Source organism: Bos indicus, chromosome 20 (assembly GCF_029378745.1).
Source record: "Bos indicus isolate NIAB-ARS_2022 breed Sahiwal x Tharparkar chromosome 20, NIAB-ARS_B.indTharparkar_mat_pri_1.0, whole genome shotgun sequence".
Lineage (NCBI taxonomy): Eukaryota > Metazoa > Chordata > Mammalia > Artiodactyla > Bovidae > Bos > Bos indicus.
Window position 1 is genome coordinate 5,233,337 of NC_091779.1, and position 14,956 is coordinate 5,248,292.

At 46.1% G+C, this 14,956-nt stretch overlaps 1 protein-coding gene and 1 long non-coding RNA gene across 3 annotated transcripts in view; one reads left to right on the forward strand and one right to left on the reverse strand.

Annotated features, from left to right (window-relative positions):
* Window positions 1–2,099: 2,099 nt before the first annotated feature.
* BOD1 (biorientation of chromosomes in cell division 1) lies at window positions 2,100–14,394 on the reverse strand. The gene is made up of 4 exons (XM_019982665.2): window positions 13,939–14,394; window positions 9,676–9,800; window positions 3,837–4,033; window positions 2,100–2,874 (listed from the first exon to the last, which is right to left on the reverse strand). The coding sequence occupies exons 1-3, from the start codon at window positions 14,173–14,175 to the stop codon at window positions 3,838–3,840; spliced, it is 558 nt and encodes a 185-aa protein (XP_019838224.2). The 5' UTR covers window positions 14,176–14,394; the 3' UTR covers window positions 2,100–2,874; window position 3,837.
* A 77-nt stretch (window positions 14,395–14,471) lies between these two features.
* LOC109575072 (uncharacterized) overlaps window positions 14,472–14,956 on the forward strand; it is a 50,099-nt gene continuing 49,614 nt past the window's right edge. The window contains exon 1 of one of the 2 annotated variants that reach the window (XR_011562392.1): window positions 14,472–14,705. This is a non-coding gene — a long non-coding RNA (uncharacterized lncRNA). The remainder of the gene's footprint in view (window positions 14,706–14,956) is intronic. The other variant, XR_002183181.2, reaches the window with a different exon arrangement.

Genomic DNA, 14,956 nt, shown 5'->3' on the forward strand with positions numbered 1-14,956 from the left:
GGGCTACGTTTCTAACAATTCCAGGAGATGCTGATGCTTCCCGCTGGTGGCTGGGTGGTTATGCTTTCAGAAGTATTGCTGTAAGAAATCTGCTGGTATTTATTCAGTCTACACTACTAGTGAGTGTTACAAAATGCATGGGAACTCCTACACCCCCAGTTGAGTAAATAGAAGCTAAGGTTAAATGACAGAAATAAGATGAAACAATGCTCGACAATCTTGATCTAGAAGCCACAAACTTCACTATAAGCCAAGGGTTATACAGTCACAACTGGGTGGACATGGTGGTTTGGTGATGCCAATGAAGTGCCCAGGCTAGTAACTGGAAAGCTGCTGGGGGCAGCAGTCTCTAGTCAGTGGGAGATGCCGCCCCGTGTCAAAGAACTGGACCGCAAACATGAACATGGGGTTCTTCATTTCATCACGACTCCAAGGCTTGGATGGTTCCTAAAGGCTGGTGTTTGTTGATGTCTTACAGAGGTTAGTTCTGTGCTTCATGAGGCTTTTGCAAATGTTAGTGGTTTTTCCAACTACAGAGAAAGAAGACTTGAGGTCTGAGACAGCTAGTTTCTTGTTTAGGAGCTTGCTGGAGCAAGGGTGCTTAGGGGTGAGATGTTTTTGGTGGCCTCATCATCAGGGAGGAATTTCGCTTTTTCTCAGAACACAGATCATTTTCTAGGCTCTGCAAGCCTAATACTCAGCATGATGACTCCGGTGAGAATGAAAAAAGGCTTAGCAGGTGACCAGTTCTTGAGGGAGGAGGCGGCTTTGGACGTCCCAGCCCCCCAAGTGCTATTTGCTCTCATTCTCCCTGGCTGCCCACTTAACTACATTTACTCAAGGGAATGTGGGAACTACTTCCATTTCAATTTGGCTCAGCTAAGTCAAAGTCAGCCTTCTGTCCCAACAGTAGTAATGTGTCTAGGTACTTCTGTAATCTGATGATTTCATTTGAAAAAATTCCCTCTGGTCTATGGTGACTCTTAGTGGATATAACAATGATTTTTAACAATGATCTCCTTGGTATTTTGGCATATTTAACATTATGTGAAAATCAGAGTATTTCTCACTAACTGGTACATCCTTCTATAATAACGGAAAAAAAGAGAACTGAGACGGACCAAAACTGTCTGCCAAAAAGATGCACAACACAGTCACTTGCGAATTTGGGGAGAGGAAGAAGCTTCTCTGGGTTGCTCATACTGCCCGGTCAGCAGGTTGAGGCCAGTGGTGGACGGGCAGAATGCTGGTGGGGTTGAGAGGGGCTCTGTTGAGACCTCCCTTCTGGAGCAGAGGCCTCCCTGGGAAGGAGGCCCATGGTCCTGACCAGTGGGGTCCGGGTCTGAGAGGCCTCCTTGCAGAGCACAGGCCTGCAGTCCTTCCGTATCTGCCTCTTAGTGAAGAGGACTGACTGGAGGGCCCGTCTCTGGGCACTGAGGACCCGGGTGTTGAATCCCAAACTGAAAAGGGCAGCAACCTGCTCTACCTGGAAGCAGAACACATTGCAGAAGTTAACTGCCACCTGCTCTAAACATGGCGTCAGTTTGCTTTAAAACAAAGGCATATGCTGCCCAAACATCCTGCTAAACACAGAAGTGCAGTCCTAACTTGTGGTTATTGATGGTAAAGGTGGAACAGGTTAAAGTCTGAGTAACAATATCCAGGAGAAGCCTCAACTAACAATCAAAGACTCTTAGTTTGAAGTAAATTTTGATATCATCCAAAGCTTGGGATGCAAAATGGCAAGGGTCAGCAGTGAAAGCATCACTTGGAACTTGTCAGAAACTTTTAGGTCTTTCTGAACTTCTGAATCAGACTTTGCATGTTGTTTAAAATCCCCTGGTGATCCTTCTGCAAGTTCGGGAACGAGCACACGGCCGTCAATTAAAGAGGAGGACCGGCAATGGTCCGGGGAAGAGAGGACCGCTTCCAGGTACACCCACTAGCTTTAGGACGGTGGTAGCTCCAAGGTGTGTCCACCAGCCCTTCATTGCCACCAAGTCATGTGTTTGCACAGGAACGGCACAGACGGAGGAGAAAGGTTATGCTCTATGTACCTGGGGTCTAAAGTTAGCTGAAGTTTCAGAGTATCAAATGAGTTAATTACAAAACTCAAGTCACTTTATTCATTTTCTAAAAAACACAAAGATGAGAATAAAATAAATACACCCAACTCACTAGCCCTTGCAGGACAGGAAGAAGCCCTGGACAGACAGCCTGCAAGTGTCTTTTCTTACACTTCAGTCTGCATCTCCTCAGGCATTCCAGGGTCCCGTGTTTTGACCCCTCTTGCAGGGGAAAGGAAGTGGAAGCTAAAAAGTCACCTACAAGAGGGTTGCAGTGGCCTTACAGCTATTTGACGCTAGTGGCTTGTAAACTCTGATTTGCAACTCTCAGAAACTGATAGTATCAAATAAGCATTGTTAAAACCCTACCACCCCTGGCTAACCTTTACTGTCAATTCTTTGAAACTGCATCTTTAGGGCTGGTTATGTTCCTTCACTGTAGCTTCTGATTATCCTCAAGCACAAACCCTAAAATCCATACACAGTCTCTAAGTTCAAGTACATAGGTTTGCTTCAGGACAAACCCCAAAGTGATGTAGTGTTTTTTAACATGTCTGTAGTGTCTACTGGGTGTCACCCCCTGGATAGGCTAGCTGGGGGGCAGCACAGTATGGGGGCCCACATGGTCAACTTTTCTACAGCCCCACTTGCTCCCTATTCTATCTGGACACCGCCCCACAGTCAACGTTGAACTCTGAAGTCAGTGAGGACTTCAGCCTGTCTTCATTCTGAAGTTGTACTCTTACGTAACTGAATCCAGTTCTTCACCATTAATTCAACGGAGCTTCCAAAACATGTCAGGCATATTCTAAAAAGAAAGATAATCAAATCAAAATGTTAGTTTTGTGTTATGTTTAATTTCATGCTCCCAAAGGAATTAAGCTAGCTAGAAAGCCTTGAAGTGCATGTTTTACACTCCAGAATGGAATTGAGGTTTTCTCCTAATATAGCACAAAGGGACAATTTGTCTCATGAGTTCCCCACGCAAGCCTGATATTCTTGCTTTGTTCTCTCCCTAATGCTTAGTTTACTAATCAAAAATAACAGACACATTACAGACTCTTTCAGAGAGAACACCAATGTAGAATGCGGGGGGAAGGCACACCGTGATGGTTACCCGAGATGGCTGAGTCCACCACGGCTTACTTGTGATAACTGCATATGTTTGTTAATGTCTCCCAACCCCTGCAAACAGCACTGTTTTGTGCATCTAGAGCTGATTTTTAAAATTAATTTCAAATGTGAAAAAGAAAAAAAGGGTGCTCAGAGCAGAGGAATCCCATGGTAACTGACAGTGGTAAACTGAAATCCTTAATAAATACTACAAGGAAACCCAAGAGGGCTTAAAGCGGGTTCTAAGCACCACTGAGGAGGCATTTTAGCATGCACCACTGGTTTTATTCCAATTGTAAGCCCAAGTTAACTCATGTCCGGGGGAGAGACTCATTTAGGCAATTTCACAACAAGACTTTAATGTGAATTTGGCGTGTGCATACCCAGCATCCCAGCTGGTTTCTAATGAAGCATCTATTCATGGCTTAAATGTTCAGCTCTGCTGGCACAGAAAATCACACTCACTGACATACGAAAAGGCTACTAATTAGTTCTCAGTAAAAAATTACTCACAACAAAATGAAATCCATTTGCAGTAAACACTTTTCTGAACAGATAAGAAATGTGAACCTTGGTAATGGCTTGTCCCTTTTCTACCCATTTCCTGGGTCTACAAGCCGGAGGTGAATGCTCCTGGACAGAAGGCAGGACACTGACCTTAGGAAGCGTCCTGGGATGGAGCAGCAGGGTCCTGGCTTTCAGGCTCTGGAGGCGGTGCTGGCACGGCTTCTTTTTTCTGGGCTGCCAGGAACTCATGAATTGCTCGTTCTATCTGTGGTCTGAAGATGTGGTTCAGTTTGGGATCCACCACCTGGGAAATAATTCTGTCCACTCCAGCTTCCAACATCCCTGACCTTGAGAAGACAAACAGATTATTGCATTATTTAGCCTGCAAGTGTCATGGGAGAGAGCAAGAAGTATCCACCTGGTCCAAGATACAGCCCCATGAGAGAGTGCTTTCAAAGGACGGTGCACACAGGGTTCAAGCCATGATGTCTTTAGAGGGCAAGTCATTATTCCTAATTCACAATCTCAGTCACTCCCAATGCAACCTTGTACAAAAGAACCAAACAAAACTCTACCAACGACAAACAGTAACAGTATGGTTGAAAGAATCGACGCCATGGGTAGATTTGAAAACCTCAATCTAGCAAAGCCAGCATGCCTCCCACTTGACTCCACTTCCCTCAGTATCTATTCTTCTACACGTCAAAGCAAAAGTGGGCCCCAGCAGCAACCTGGCTGCTAAGTCGCTTCAGTCATCTCCGACTCTGTGTGACCGCATAGACGGCAGCCCATCAGGCTCCCCCGTCCCTGGGATTCTCCAGGCAAGAACACTGGAGTGGGCTGCCATTTCTTTCTCCAATACATGAAAGTGAAAAGTGAAAGTGAAGTCGCTCAGTCATGTCCGACTCTTAGCGACCCCATGGACTGCAGCCTACCAGGCTCCTCCGCCCATGGGACTTTCCAGGCAAGAGTACTGGAGTGGGGTGCCATTGCCTTCTCCGAGCAACCTGGCTACCAAGCCCTAAATCTTATACAGCACAAACCAGTCAGGGCTGGGAATGCTTACAGCATCATCAGCAATTCAAAGGCCTTCAAGCTGTGCTACGTACAAGGTAACGTGGAAGCAAACAAGTGAACAGACAAGAAATAGATTGTTTCTAAGCCTCTAAGGGGCTAAAATACAGCCCCAGTGGTTTTTGAAATAGAACAAAAATTAGTCAAAATGTTTATATTCAAACATTAGGGGTGGGTAGCAAGGAAGATTATGGTCATAGGAAACAATCACATTTGAAGAGTTTGGAACCTAGTCCGTGCAGGGTCAAACTGAATTGTTCTCCTCAAAGGATTAAAATATTCAAACACCATTCACAAGTGTGGTAGACAGGTTTTACTTACTTTCCTTTAGACTGGAGTTCTTAGGCCATTCAAGGTTTTGCTTGGGTAAAAATAGGTCCTGAGGTAATGGGGCAAATGGTGTGTCAGAGCACAGCCCAGGAGACGACTGAGCACACACACAGCGATGAGTGAGATGAGAAACAGGCCCTGAGCTGGTTAGGCTGAGCAGTCAATAAAGTGCTCCCTAAACCCAGTGGTGACAGACAGCTTATCAACAGGAAGCTTAGATGTAAATGGACCGCCATTAGAGTACAGGGGCACCTGCGAACAGACCCCAGTAGACAGTGTGTGCCCACGGACCATTGAGGTCAGCAGCAGCCTGTGGGTCAGCGGGGAAGCAAAGCCACCTCACCTTAGTCCAAGCCAAGGACTTGATATCAACCTCCATCACCCTGCTTCCTGGGTCAGGTTCCCAGGTGTCTTTCCAGTTCAGATCAGTCGCTCAGTCGTGTCTGACTCTTTGCGACCCCATGAATCGCAGCACGCCAGGCCTCCCTGTCCATCACCAACTCCCAGAGTTCACTCAAACTCATGTCCATTGAGTTGGTGATGCCATCCAGCCATCTCATCCTCTGTCATCCCCTTCTCCTCCTGCCCCCAATCCCTCCCAGCATCAGGGTCTTTTCAAATGAGTCAGCTCTTTGCATGAGGTGGCCAAAGTATTGGAGTTTCAGCTTCAGCATCAGTCCTTCCAATGAACACCCAGGACTGATCTCCTTTAGGATGGACTGGTTGGATCTCCTTGCAGTCCAAGGGACTCTCAAGAGTCTTCTCCAACACCACAGTTCAAAAGCATCAATTCTTTGGCGCTCAGCCTTCTTCACAGTCCAACTCTCACATCCATACATGACCACTGGAAAAACCAGAGCCTTGACTAGACGAACCTTTGTTGGCAAAGTAATGTCTCTGCTTTTGAATATGCTGTCTAGGTTGGTCATAACTTTCCCTCCAAGGAGTAAGCGTCTTTTAATTTCATGGCTGCAATCACTATCTGCAGTGATTTTGGAGCCCAGAAAAATAAAGTCTGACACTGATTCCACTGTTTCCCCATCTATTTCCCATGAAGTGATGGGACAGATGTCTTTACGGGAGGTGAAAATCTGACCACTGAAAACAAACCAAGAGTACAGCTCCCTTTCCTGGAGATTTTAAAAGTGCCAGGTGGAAGTAAGAAGTATTGTCAGGTGCCTAAAACAGAAGATGGAACAAACAACTATCATATGGGTTCCTCCAGGCTGGAGACTAGGATACGGCGTCTGGGCCTGAGCAGCGGAGCGGGGCTGGTCAGCCAGTGCTGAGGGCTGCAGTGTCGCACTGGCAGGGTTAAGGAGTGAATCCTCACTGTAAAACGTCATCAGAATTTGCCTCAAATTCAAAATGTTAGCAGGAATCACAGACAAATGTCTCAGTATGACATCCAAATTCATGTTTTCAGGTTAAATACATTCTAGATCAAACTGAAAAGCAGGGAATAATTACATAGATGGTAAAACTATGGAAAAAAAAAAGGCAAGGAAATAAGGACCATCCAAGTGAGGAGTATGGTCAACTTCTGAGAGGAGGACGGGTACCAGGAGAGGTGGGAGGCAGGGCTGGGTTGGGTAGGGCGTGGGGTTTGCAGGGTGCTGGTAATATTCTATTTCTCAACCTGGGTGGGACTACAGGGATGTTCTAATTATTTGTTATACTGCATTTCTGTTGTAAGCACTTTTCTGTGTTACATTTCACATGAAGGGTATATGAAGAGAAGTGCCACATGCATACCTCAAGGATGATATCAACACGCATTAGAAATTAAGAGTAATGCTGACAGTCTTCATGCCATTATTGGCACCTTTTCAAATATTTAAATTATTTTGTGCTTTATTTTCTTAATATGGTTGCCAATCTTTTAGAAGGTAGGGTTAAAAAAGTTTCATCTGATTTGTTACTTAAGCTGTCAAATAGTTTTTTTTTAAGGACTAGCAATAAGTCATATGCAGAGTACGTCATGAGAAATGCTGGGCTAGATGAAGCACAAGCTGGAATCAAGATTGCTGGGAGAAATATCACTAACTTCAGATATATAGGTGACACTACACTTACAGCAGAAAGTGAAGAAGAACTAAAGAGCCTCTTGATGAAAGTGAAAGAGGAGAGTGAAAAAGTTGGCTTAAAGCTCAGCATTCAGAAAACAAAGATCATGGCATCTGGTTCCATCACTTCATGGCAAATGGATGGGGAAACAATGGAAACAGTGAAAAACTTTATTTTGGGGGGCTCCAAAATCACTGCAGATGGTGACTGCAGCCATGAAATTAAAAGACACTTACTCCTTGGAAGAAAAGTTATGACTAACCTAGACAGTGTATTAAAAAGCAGAGACATTACTTTGCCAACAAAGGTCCATCTAGTCAAAGCTATGGTTTTTCCAGTAGTCATGTATAGATGTGAGAGTTGGACTATAAAGAAAGCTGAGGGCCGAAGAATTGATGTTTTTGAACTGTGGTGTTGGAGAAGACTCTTGAGAGTCCCTTGGACTGCAAGGAGATTCAACCAGTCCATCCTAAAGGAAATCAGTCCTGAATATTCATTGGAAGGACTGATGCTGAAGCAAAAACTTCAATACTTTGGCCACCTGATGTGAATAACTGAATCATTTGAAAAGAATCTGATGCTGGGAAAGACTGAAGGCGGGAGGAGAAGGGGATGACAGAGGATGAGATGGCTGGATGGCATCACCGACTCAATGGACATGAGTTTGAGTAAACTCTGTGAGTTGATATGGACAGGGAGGCCTGGCATGCTGCAGTCCATGGGGTTGCAAAGAGCTGGACACGACTGAGCGACTGAACTGAGACTGAGCAATAACTCATATAAGGACCAGTGCCAGATGTGAAACAACTGTTCTGTGCGTAGCAGCCACTGTCCCCTTCTCTTTGAAGGACTCCTGTGCCAGTCTGCTCACCAGAGGAACAAGGCCATGGGGTAATGAATCCAGAATGACAAGGTACTGGGCATCTTCTGGAATCATGCTTCTTCCCTAACTTTGAGAGCTTTTATAAATTTTACATTTAGAAAGATTCAGATTTCATCAGCCATATTTAAAGTGCCAGCATGTTAATAAACATTCTTTTCTACTTTACAAAACTTTCTATTTTGAAATTATATATTCATAGAAAGTTGCAAAGAAATACATAGGGAGGTCCATGCTCTCTTTACCCAGATACCTCTAAAGCTTGTACTGTGCACAACTGCAGTACAATATTGAAGCCAGGAACATAAGAGGGAAGGTTCTGTAACCATATGTGGTGATGGATGTTAACTAGTTATTGTGGTGATCATTTCAAAATATACATGAATTGAATGCTTGAAACTAATTACAACTGAAACCAATAAGCTGTATGTCAACAATACCTCCGAAAAGGCAGGGGGTGGGCAAAACCCCCCAGAAAACCAGCATGGGTACTCGACCTCATTTACATCCCAGTTATAGCTGCATTTGTGTGTCTGCATACGCGGCTCTGTGCAATTTTATCGTAAGAAACCTCATGAACCACAATTACTCACTTGTATCCCACCCTCTTTCAGCTACCCTTTCCTAGCCACACTCACATCCCTCCAACCCTAAGCCCTAGCAATCACTCATCTATTTTCCATCTCTATAATTACATGTCAGTTCACAAATGTTATGGAAGTGGAATCATGCACCATGTATCTTTTTGATACTGTTTTTTTTCACTTACCACAATTCCCCACCATTTCTCTTTTTAAAGAGGAAAGCATCACAAGCTTTTAGATATTCCAGGAGAGTGAGAGGATCAAGAAAACCTGAACATAAGCACTGGTATTAAGAAGAAAAAAGAAAAAGCTTATCTCAGGACACCAGATTTCACGAGCCACCTCCACTTTTGTGCCCAGTGACACGCAGAAGTCACTTGGATGTGCAATCAATAGCACCTCATTAACTGAGGTCCAGTTTGCTATTATGAAAAATACACTTTAATAAAACCTCATGCCTTCTTGAACACTACCACTGCACTTTAGAGGGGTCATGTGGATTCAGAAAGTCTGTGTAACTCACACCGGCTTGTGAGAAGATCCAGCTGCTCTTGCCCAAGGCTCACTGATATATCGGTATGAGCTTCAGTGTATGTTCATGCTACACTGAAAACTTCAAAGACCCTGAAATATGTCTTACAATTTGGAATACCTTTCCTGGTAGAGACGTGCACAGGAGGCCTCTGTAGGTGTCAAGAATTTTAACTGAGTTCTTTGCTTACTTGAACTTAACTGGGGGGTGGGGGTCTGCTGCAACTTGTATGTCATATTTGCTAGAAGGTACCATGCACTTGGGGCTTCCCAGGTGGCTCAGTGGTAAAGAATTTGCCTGCCAATGCAAGAGCCACAGGAGACACAAGTTCAACCCCTGGGTTGGGAAGACCTCCCAGAGGAGGAAATGGCAACCTACTCCAGTATTCCTGCTAGGATAATCCCGTGGACAGAGGAGCTTGGTGGGCTGCAGACCATGCACTTGACCAAACAGGGCCTTTCACTGGCCTTTGGAGTCACACTTGTGGTTACTGCCTTTTCACTTTCAATTCTGCTTACTTACTGAACCACACTCTGCCTCAGACCATTTCGCAGCTGGTTTTTGTTCATCGTGGGATTCCATTCCTGCTTGTCCAGATGTGTTGACACAAAATTATCCACTTTTTGCCTCAGGTTTTGGTAAGCTGGCTAAAATATTAAAAAAAAAAGGGGGGGGTCAAGGTCAGAAGTTACACACATCAAACTTTTATAAATTTGCCATTCAGATCACAGATTTTCATAGGAATACAGAATTTCAAGTCCTTAATTACACTCCTAGCATGTCTATGAAGGCCACCATACAGCACAGCAGAGCGTGGACTAATGACCAACACGTGTGCCCACTTTAGGGCATGCATGTGTGAGTGCTAAGCTACTTCTGCTGCTGCTGCTGCTAAGTCGCTTCAGTCGTGTCTGACTCTGTGCGACCCCATAGACGGCAGCCCACCAGGCTCCCCCGTCCCTGGGATTCTCCAGGCAAGAACACTGGAGTGGGTTGCCATTTCCTTCTCCAGTGCACGAAAGTGAAAAGTGAAAGTGAAATCGCTCAGTCGTGTCCGACTCTTAGCGACCCCATGGACTGCAGCCCACCAGGCTCCTCTGTCCATGGGATTTGCCAGGCAAGAGTACTGGAGTGGGGTGCCATTGCCTTCTCCTAAGCCACTTCAGTTGTGTCCAACTCTTTGCAACCCTGTGGAGTGCAGCCCGCCAGGCTCTTCTGTCCATGGGATTCTCCGGGCAAGAATAGTGGAGTGGGTTGCCATGCCCTCCTCCAGGGGATCTTCCAGACCCAGGGATCAAACCCATGTCTCTTATGTCTCCTGCATTGGCAGGCAGGTTCTTTACCACTAGCACCACCTGGCAGGTAGGTCTGAGGCCAGAGGCTCTACTGCGCCGATTACTTTTCAGATAACTCTATGAAGGTGGTCCTATTAGCTCTCTTCTGCATTCATGTTCAAGGATTTAGGTTTAGAAAAAGTAAACAACTTGCCTACAAGGCTAAAATGTGGCAAAGTCAAGGTCAGACCCAGGCCATTTCCAAAACAAAGGAACTGAGTTCTAGCCCGGCTCTACTGCTTACTAGCTCTCTGACTTTCAACAAGGCAACCAACCTGAGTCTCAGTTATTTCCATCTGTAAAACAAATACTGCCCCACTTACCTCATAGGGTATTCTCAGCAACAAGCAAAGCCTCTGTGTAAAATGAAGCCACCCAGCCCTCACAAACACAGACTGAAGTCAAAGTCTATGGAACACTGGGAGAGGCTGACAGGAAGCAAAACTTAAGTCCCCAGAGGAGCCTGACTGGCAGCACTGCTCTCTTAAAGCCAACTAGTATGAGGAGAACAAAATCAGAAAGGAACTGGATGAACACAAGGGATGCATGTGAACACAATGTGCATTCTGAGCCTCCAAGACCTTCTGTTACCATCAGCTGCTGTTGTCCAAACCAGGTGTAACAGTGTGCATCGCCGTTTCACACTTCACGCCTCTCTCCTCCCACTGTGGCCAGGGACCACTTCCCTGCCCCTTGAGGTTGCATTTAGCAGTGTGATTTTATTTGGCCAATGAAGCGTCTGGTAGCTCAGCTGGTAAAGAATCTGCCTGCAACGCAGGAGACCCTGGTTTGATTCCTGGGTTGGGAAGACCCCCTGGAGAAGGGAAAGGCTACCTACTCCAGTATTCTGGCCTGGAAAATTCCATGGACTGTATAGTTGGACACGGCTGAGTGACTTTCACTTTGATAATACTGTGTCGCTGACAAGAAGTCCTAACGTGGTTGTGGCATCTGGCATGGCTCTGGTGCTCTGGTGACCTCCTATGAGGGTCTATTCTTTGCAACCTCTGTCCCTTGGGCCTGGGATGCAGGAAAACTACACATGCAGAGATCTTCTCCCAACCACAGCTTGGATCTAAGCCCAGGTTGCCTATAGCTGAGCCACCAAGTCTATCCAGATCAGCTGAACTTTAGCTGACTTGCAGTCCCATCAGCATGCAAACAAATGCTTATTATAAGCCACTGAGATCTGGTTTACTATGCAGTGTTACTCTGGCAAAAGTCTGTTAACAGTCAGGTATTTGACACTGACAAAGGAATCAAGAGGCCTCAATTCTGTGAGTGGGCTCTTCCCAAAGGCCATGACTCACAAACAAAGACTCTCCACCAAACCTGAAAAGAGAAAGGCAGGGAGATGGATGAGGACTAAAATTCAAAGATACCCATGTACTATCCACCTAGCAAGCCCTTCTTCCTGGTAATTACCTTCCCTTCTTCACAAGGATAGGGCAGTGGGTGCTACATTCTCCTGGCCACAGGGGTGGCTGCCTGACCCAGGTTTAGACAATGTAGGTATTTCCTGGGTTTGTTTTTTTTTTTTCCTTTAACTGGAAACATTTTGAGAGGAAGCAGCTGTAAGATGTAACCAAAAGTACTAGTAACCAAATGGATGACTCTGCTCTGCAGTGACATAGGGTTAGATAGCCCTGGTGGAGAATTCTTGGTTCCAAATGCATCCCTACCCTTCTGGCAGTTTTTTAAATTCTATCCTTCCTTGGATTCCCACGAGTCAATAGATTCTCCCCCTTTGCTCACAGGAGTTAGAGTTAGATTTGTCACTTGTAACCATCAATCCTGATACTGTATCTTTTACTATTCAAAATAATTCACCCAGTTTTAGTTGGACTGGTTACTGAAAAGGACAAAAGACAGCTAATGTCACCAACCAAACTCTAACCTTAACAGACCCTGACAACATAGAAAAATCCCTTCAGTTCATGAAGTGAAAGATCTACAGTGCCTGTCACTAACGTTTTATTATACTACCACTTTCTCTTAACCTATCATTCTATTTATTTATATTTTGGATGCATTGCAAAGTAAATTACAAACATCAGCAGTACACATTCCCTTCCATACATCTGCAGTCTGGGGTGGAACCTAACAATATGCAAATCTAACAAGTTCTTAGCTGATGCTGATGATCCCAGGACCACACTATGAGAAACCTGGGACTAAAGCAACAAAGGATGTGCCTGGAGACACACTACCTCAAGACTAAAGCAACCTGGTGACAACCAGAAAGAACATCTAAGGGGGTGTTAAGTGGTGAAGGCTCCGCTTCCCTCTACCCCAACAGATTCTCAATACCGACTAAAACAAATGTATACTACATTGGTTAGGCCACGTAAAACCTAATGAGACATAAGAAACATAGTGGAGAACTTGCGATGGGAAGCTGAGAGTACCCAGGACTGGAAAACGTGAAAGTTCTGTCAATACGTATGTTAAAAAAGAAAAATTAAGTATCCCATCTCAAGGAGAGAACTGCTCCGTGAGTTTTTTAATATTGGAGAATAACAGTATACGCTACTTACTATACATATTATCTGGTCTACACTTCAGTTTTCTACGCCAGAATATACACTTTGAGGACAGGATAGTGACATGCTTGACTCTGTGTCCAGAAACCTCACCAATAAATGTTTAATGGATAACCTATCTTTAAGGCCTAGTTCTAAGCTCACAATCTTCCTGTGAGGTAGGCAAAAGATTTCCATGTTGGGCTCAGAGAGGAGAAATCACTTCCCTAGAGGAGCCCATTCAGTAAGAGAGCCTCCTATGTCTACAACCACAGTCTTGTGAGAGAAACTTCTGAAAAGGGAGTAAAAAAAGATTTCGGCGACCACTCTTTGTCTGACACTTAACACCGGTGACTTCACTGAACCCAAATGAATCTGGGCAAGGTCAAGTGAAACAGTATTAGTCGGTTGACCTATGGCATTAGGATCTAACGGAGAATCTTTCAACCAATGATGGAATACAAAATACGGGTGCTGCTTCTACGAAAACGTACCTTAATTAACTGCATACTCAAGCCTGCAAATCACTGAGCTGGAGAAAAGGAAGAAAGGCTGATGTTTGTGCATTCAAACCATTCCTGCTTACTTACCCGGTTTTCTCCAGTGTTGTTAACATACTGAGATTTGTTACTGTTGTGCTTAAAGGAGTCTCATCTTGGGAAATACAGGGTCGAGGTTGTAAAACCCGTACTGGGTCCCCAAGTTCAGAGATGCTGTTGGGCTAAGCAGCACAGAGCAAGGATGGGGCGGGAAGCCGAACGCACGTGGACATCCCTCAGAAAGCTTCCTATACTGCCCCAAGCGGTCTCCTCGCTGCTGAGATTTGAAAAGTACCTTTTGTTTTTCTCTAGGATTTGGAAATGCGAAGCTGCAGCCATAGCAGCCTCACGCCCACCCGCCCCCCGTGAGCCCAAGCCGCCTCTGCTGACCTTGGTGTCCACGTCGGCCAGGCAGTCCCGGCGGAAGCTGTCAAACAGACCCCGGCTCTTGAGCTGCTCCACGATGAGCGCGATGAGCTGCGGGTCGCCCGGGGGCAGTGACGCCGGGTTGATGGGGCCGCCGCTCCCGCCGGCCCCGCCGCCGCCCGCCGCTGCCCCAGCCGAGGCCGGGCCCGCGCCGCCGCCGCCCACCGCGCCGGTGCCCCCGCCGCCCCCGCCGTCAGCCATGGCTACGCGCCGGGCCCGCCAAGGGGCCCGAGTAAGGCTTCCTCTCAGGAACAGAGGGCCCAGGTCGTGGAGAGGCGGCGGAGGGGCCCGAAAAGGAGAAGGCGGCGGCGGCGGGGACGTAGGAGGAAGGGGCGGCGGCGGCGTCGACAGCGGCCGCAGCAGTCTCTCAGGTAGCAGAGCTGCTGCCGGAGGCGGCGGAAACCACCCGCCGCGTCCCGGACGCTCTCCGGATGACGTCACCGCTGACCTTTGCATTGTGGGGCGGGAGGTCTTCCGGCAGGCAGCTCCCTCTCTCTTATAGGCAGAGATCTGGCGGACGGAAACTACATCTACCGGCAGGCTCCGGGCTCGCGTCTCCAGTTTGTGGGACAGGATGGGACTTGTAGGCGTAGGCCCTAGTGATTGCTGCAGCATGGGCTGGCCTTCCTCGCCCTCACCCGGTACTGCCCCCTCGCTCTAAATCTGCGCATTCCCAGAGTACCTGATTTTAAGAATCGTCTGCTAGGCTGATTGAATATATAGGTTAACAGGTTTGTCCCTTAGAGATTCTGATTCAGTATTTCTAGGTCGTGGCCTGGGAATCCGTGATTTTTACATGTATTCCCACGCCCTTCTTGAGCAACAAATATGATCTGGGAAATGTGGGAAGCAGTGGACTAGTCACATTTTTTAAATTCAAAAATTGTGGGTTTTATTTCCCCTTCTGATTTTAGTAGAAATACATACTTATTTTAGAAAATTGAAAAATAACAGAAAATTGTGCTGTAAAAAAGTTCCCTGA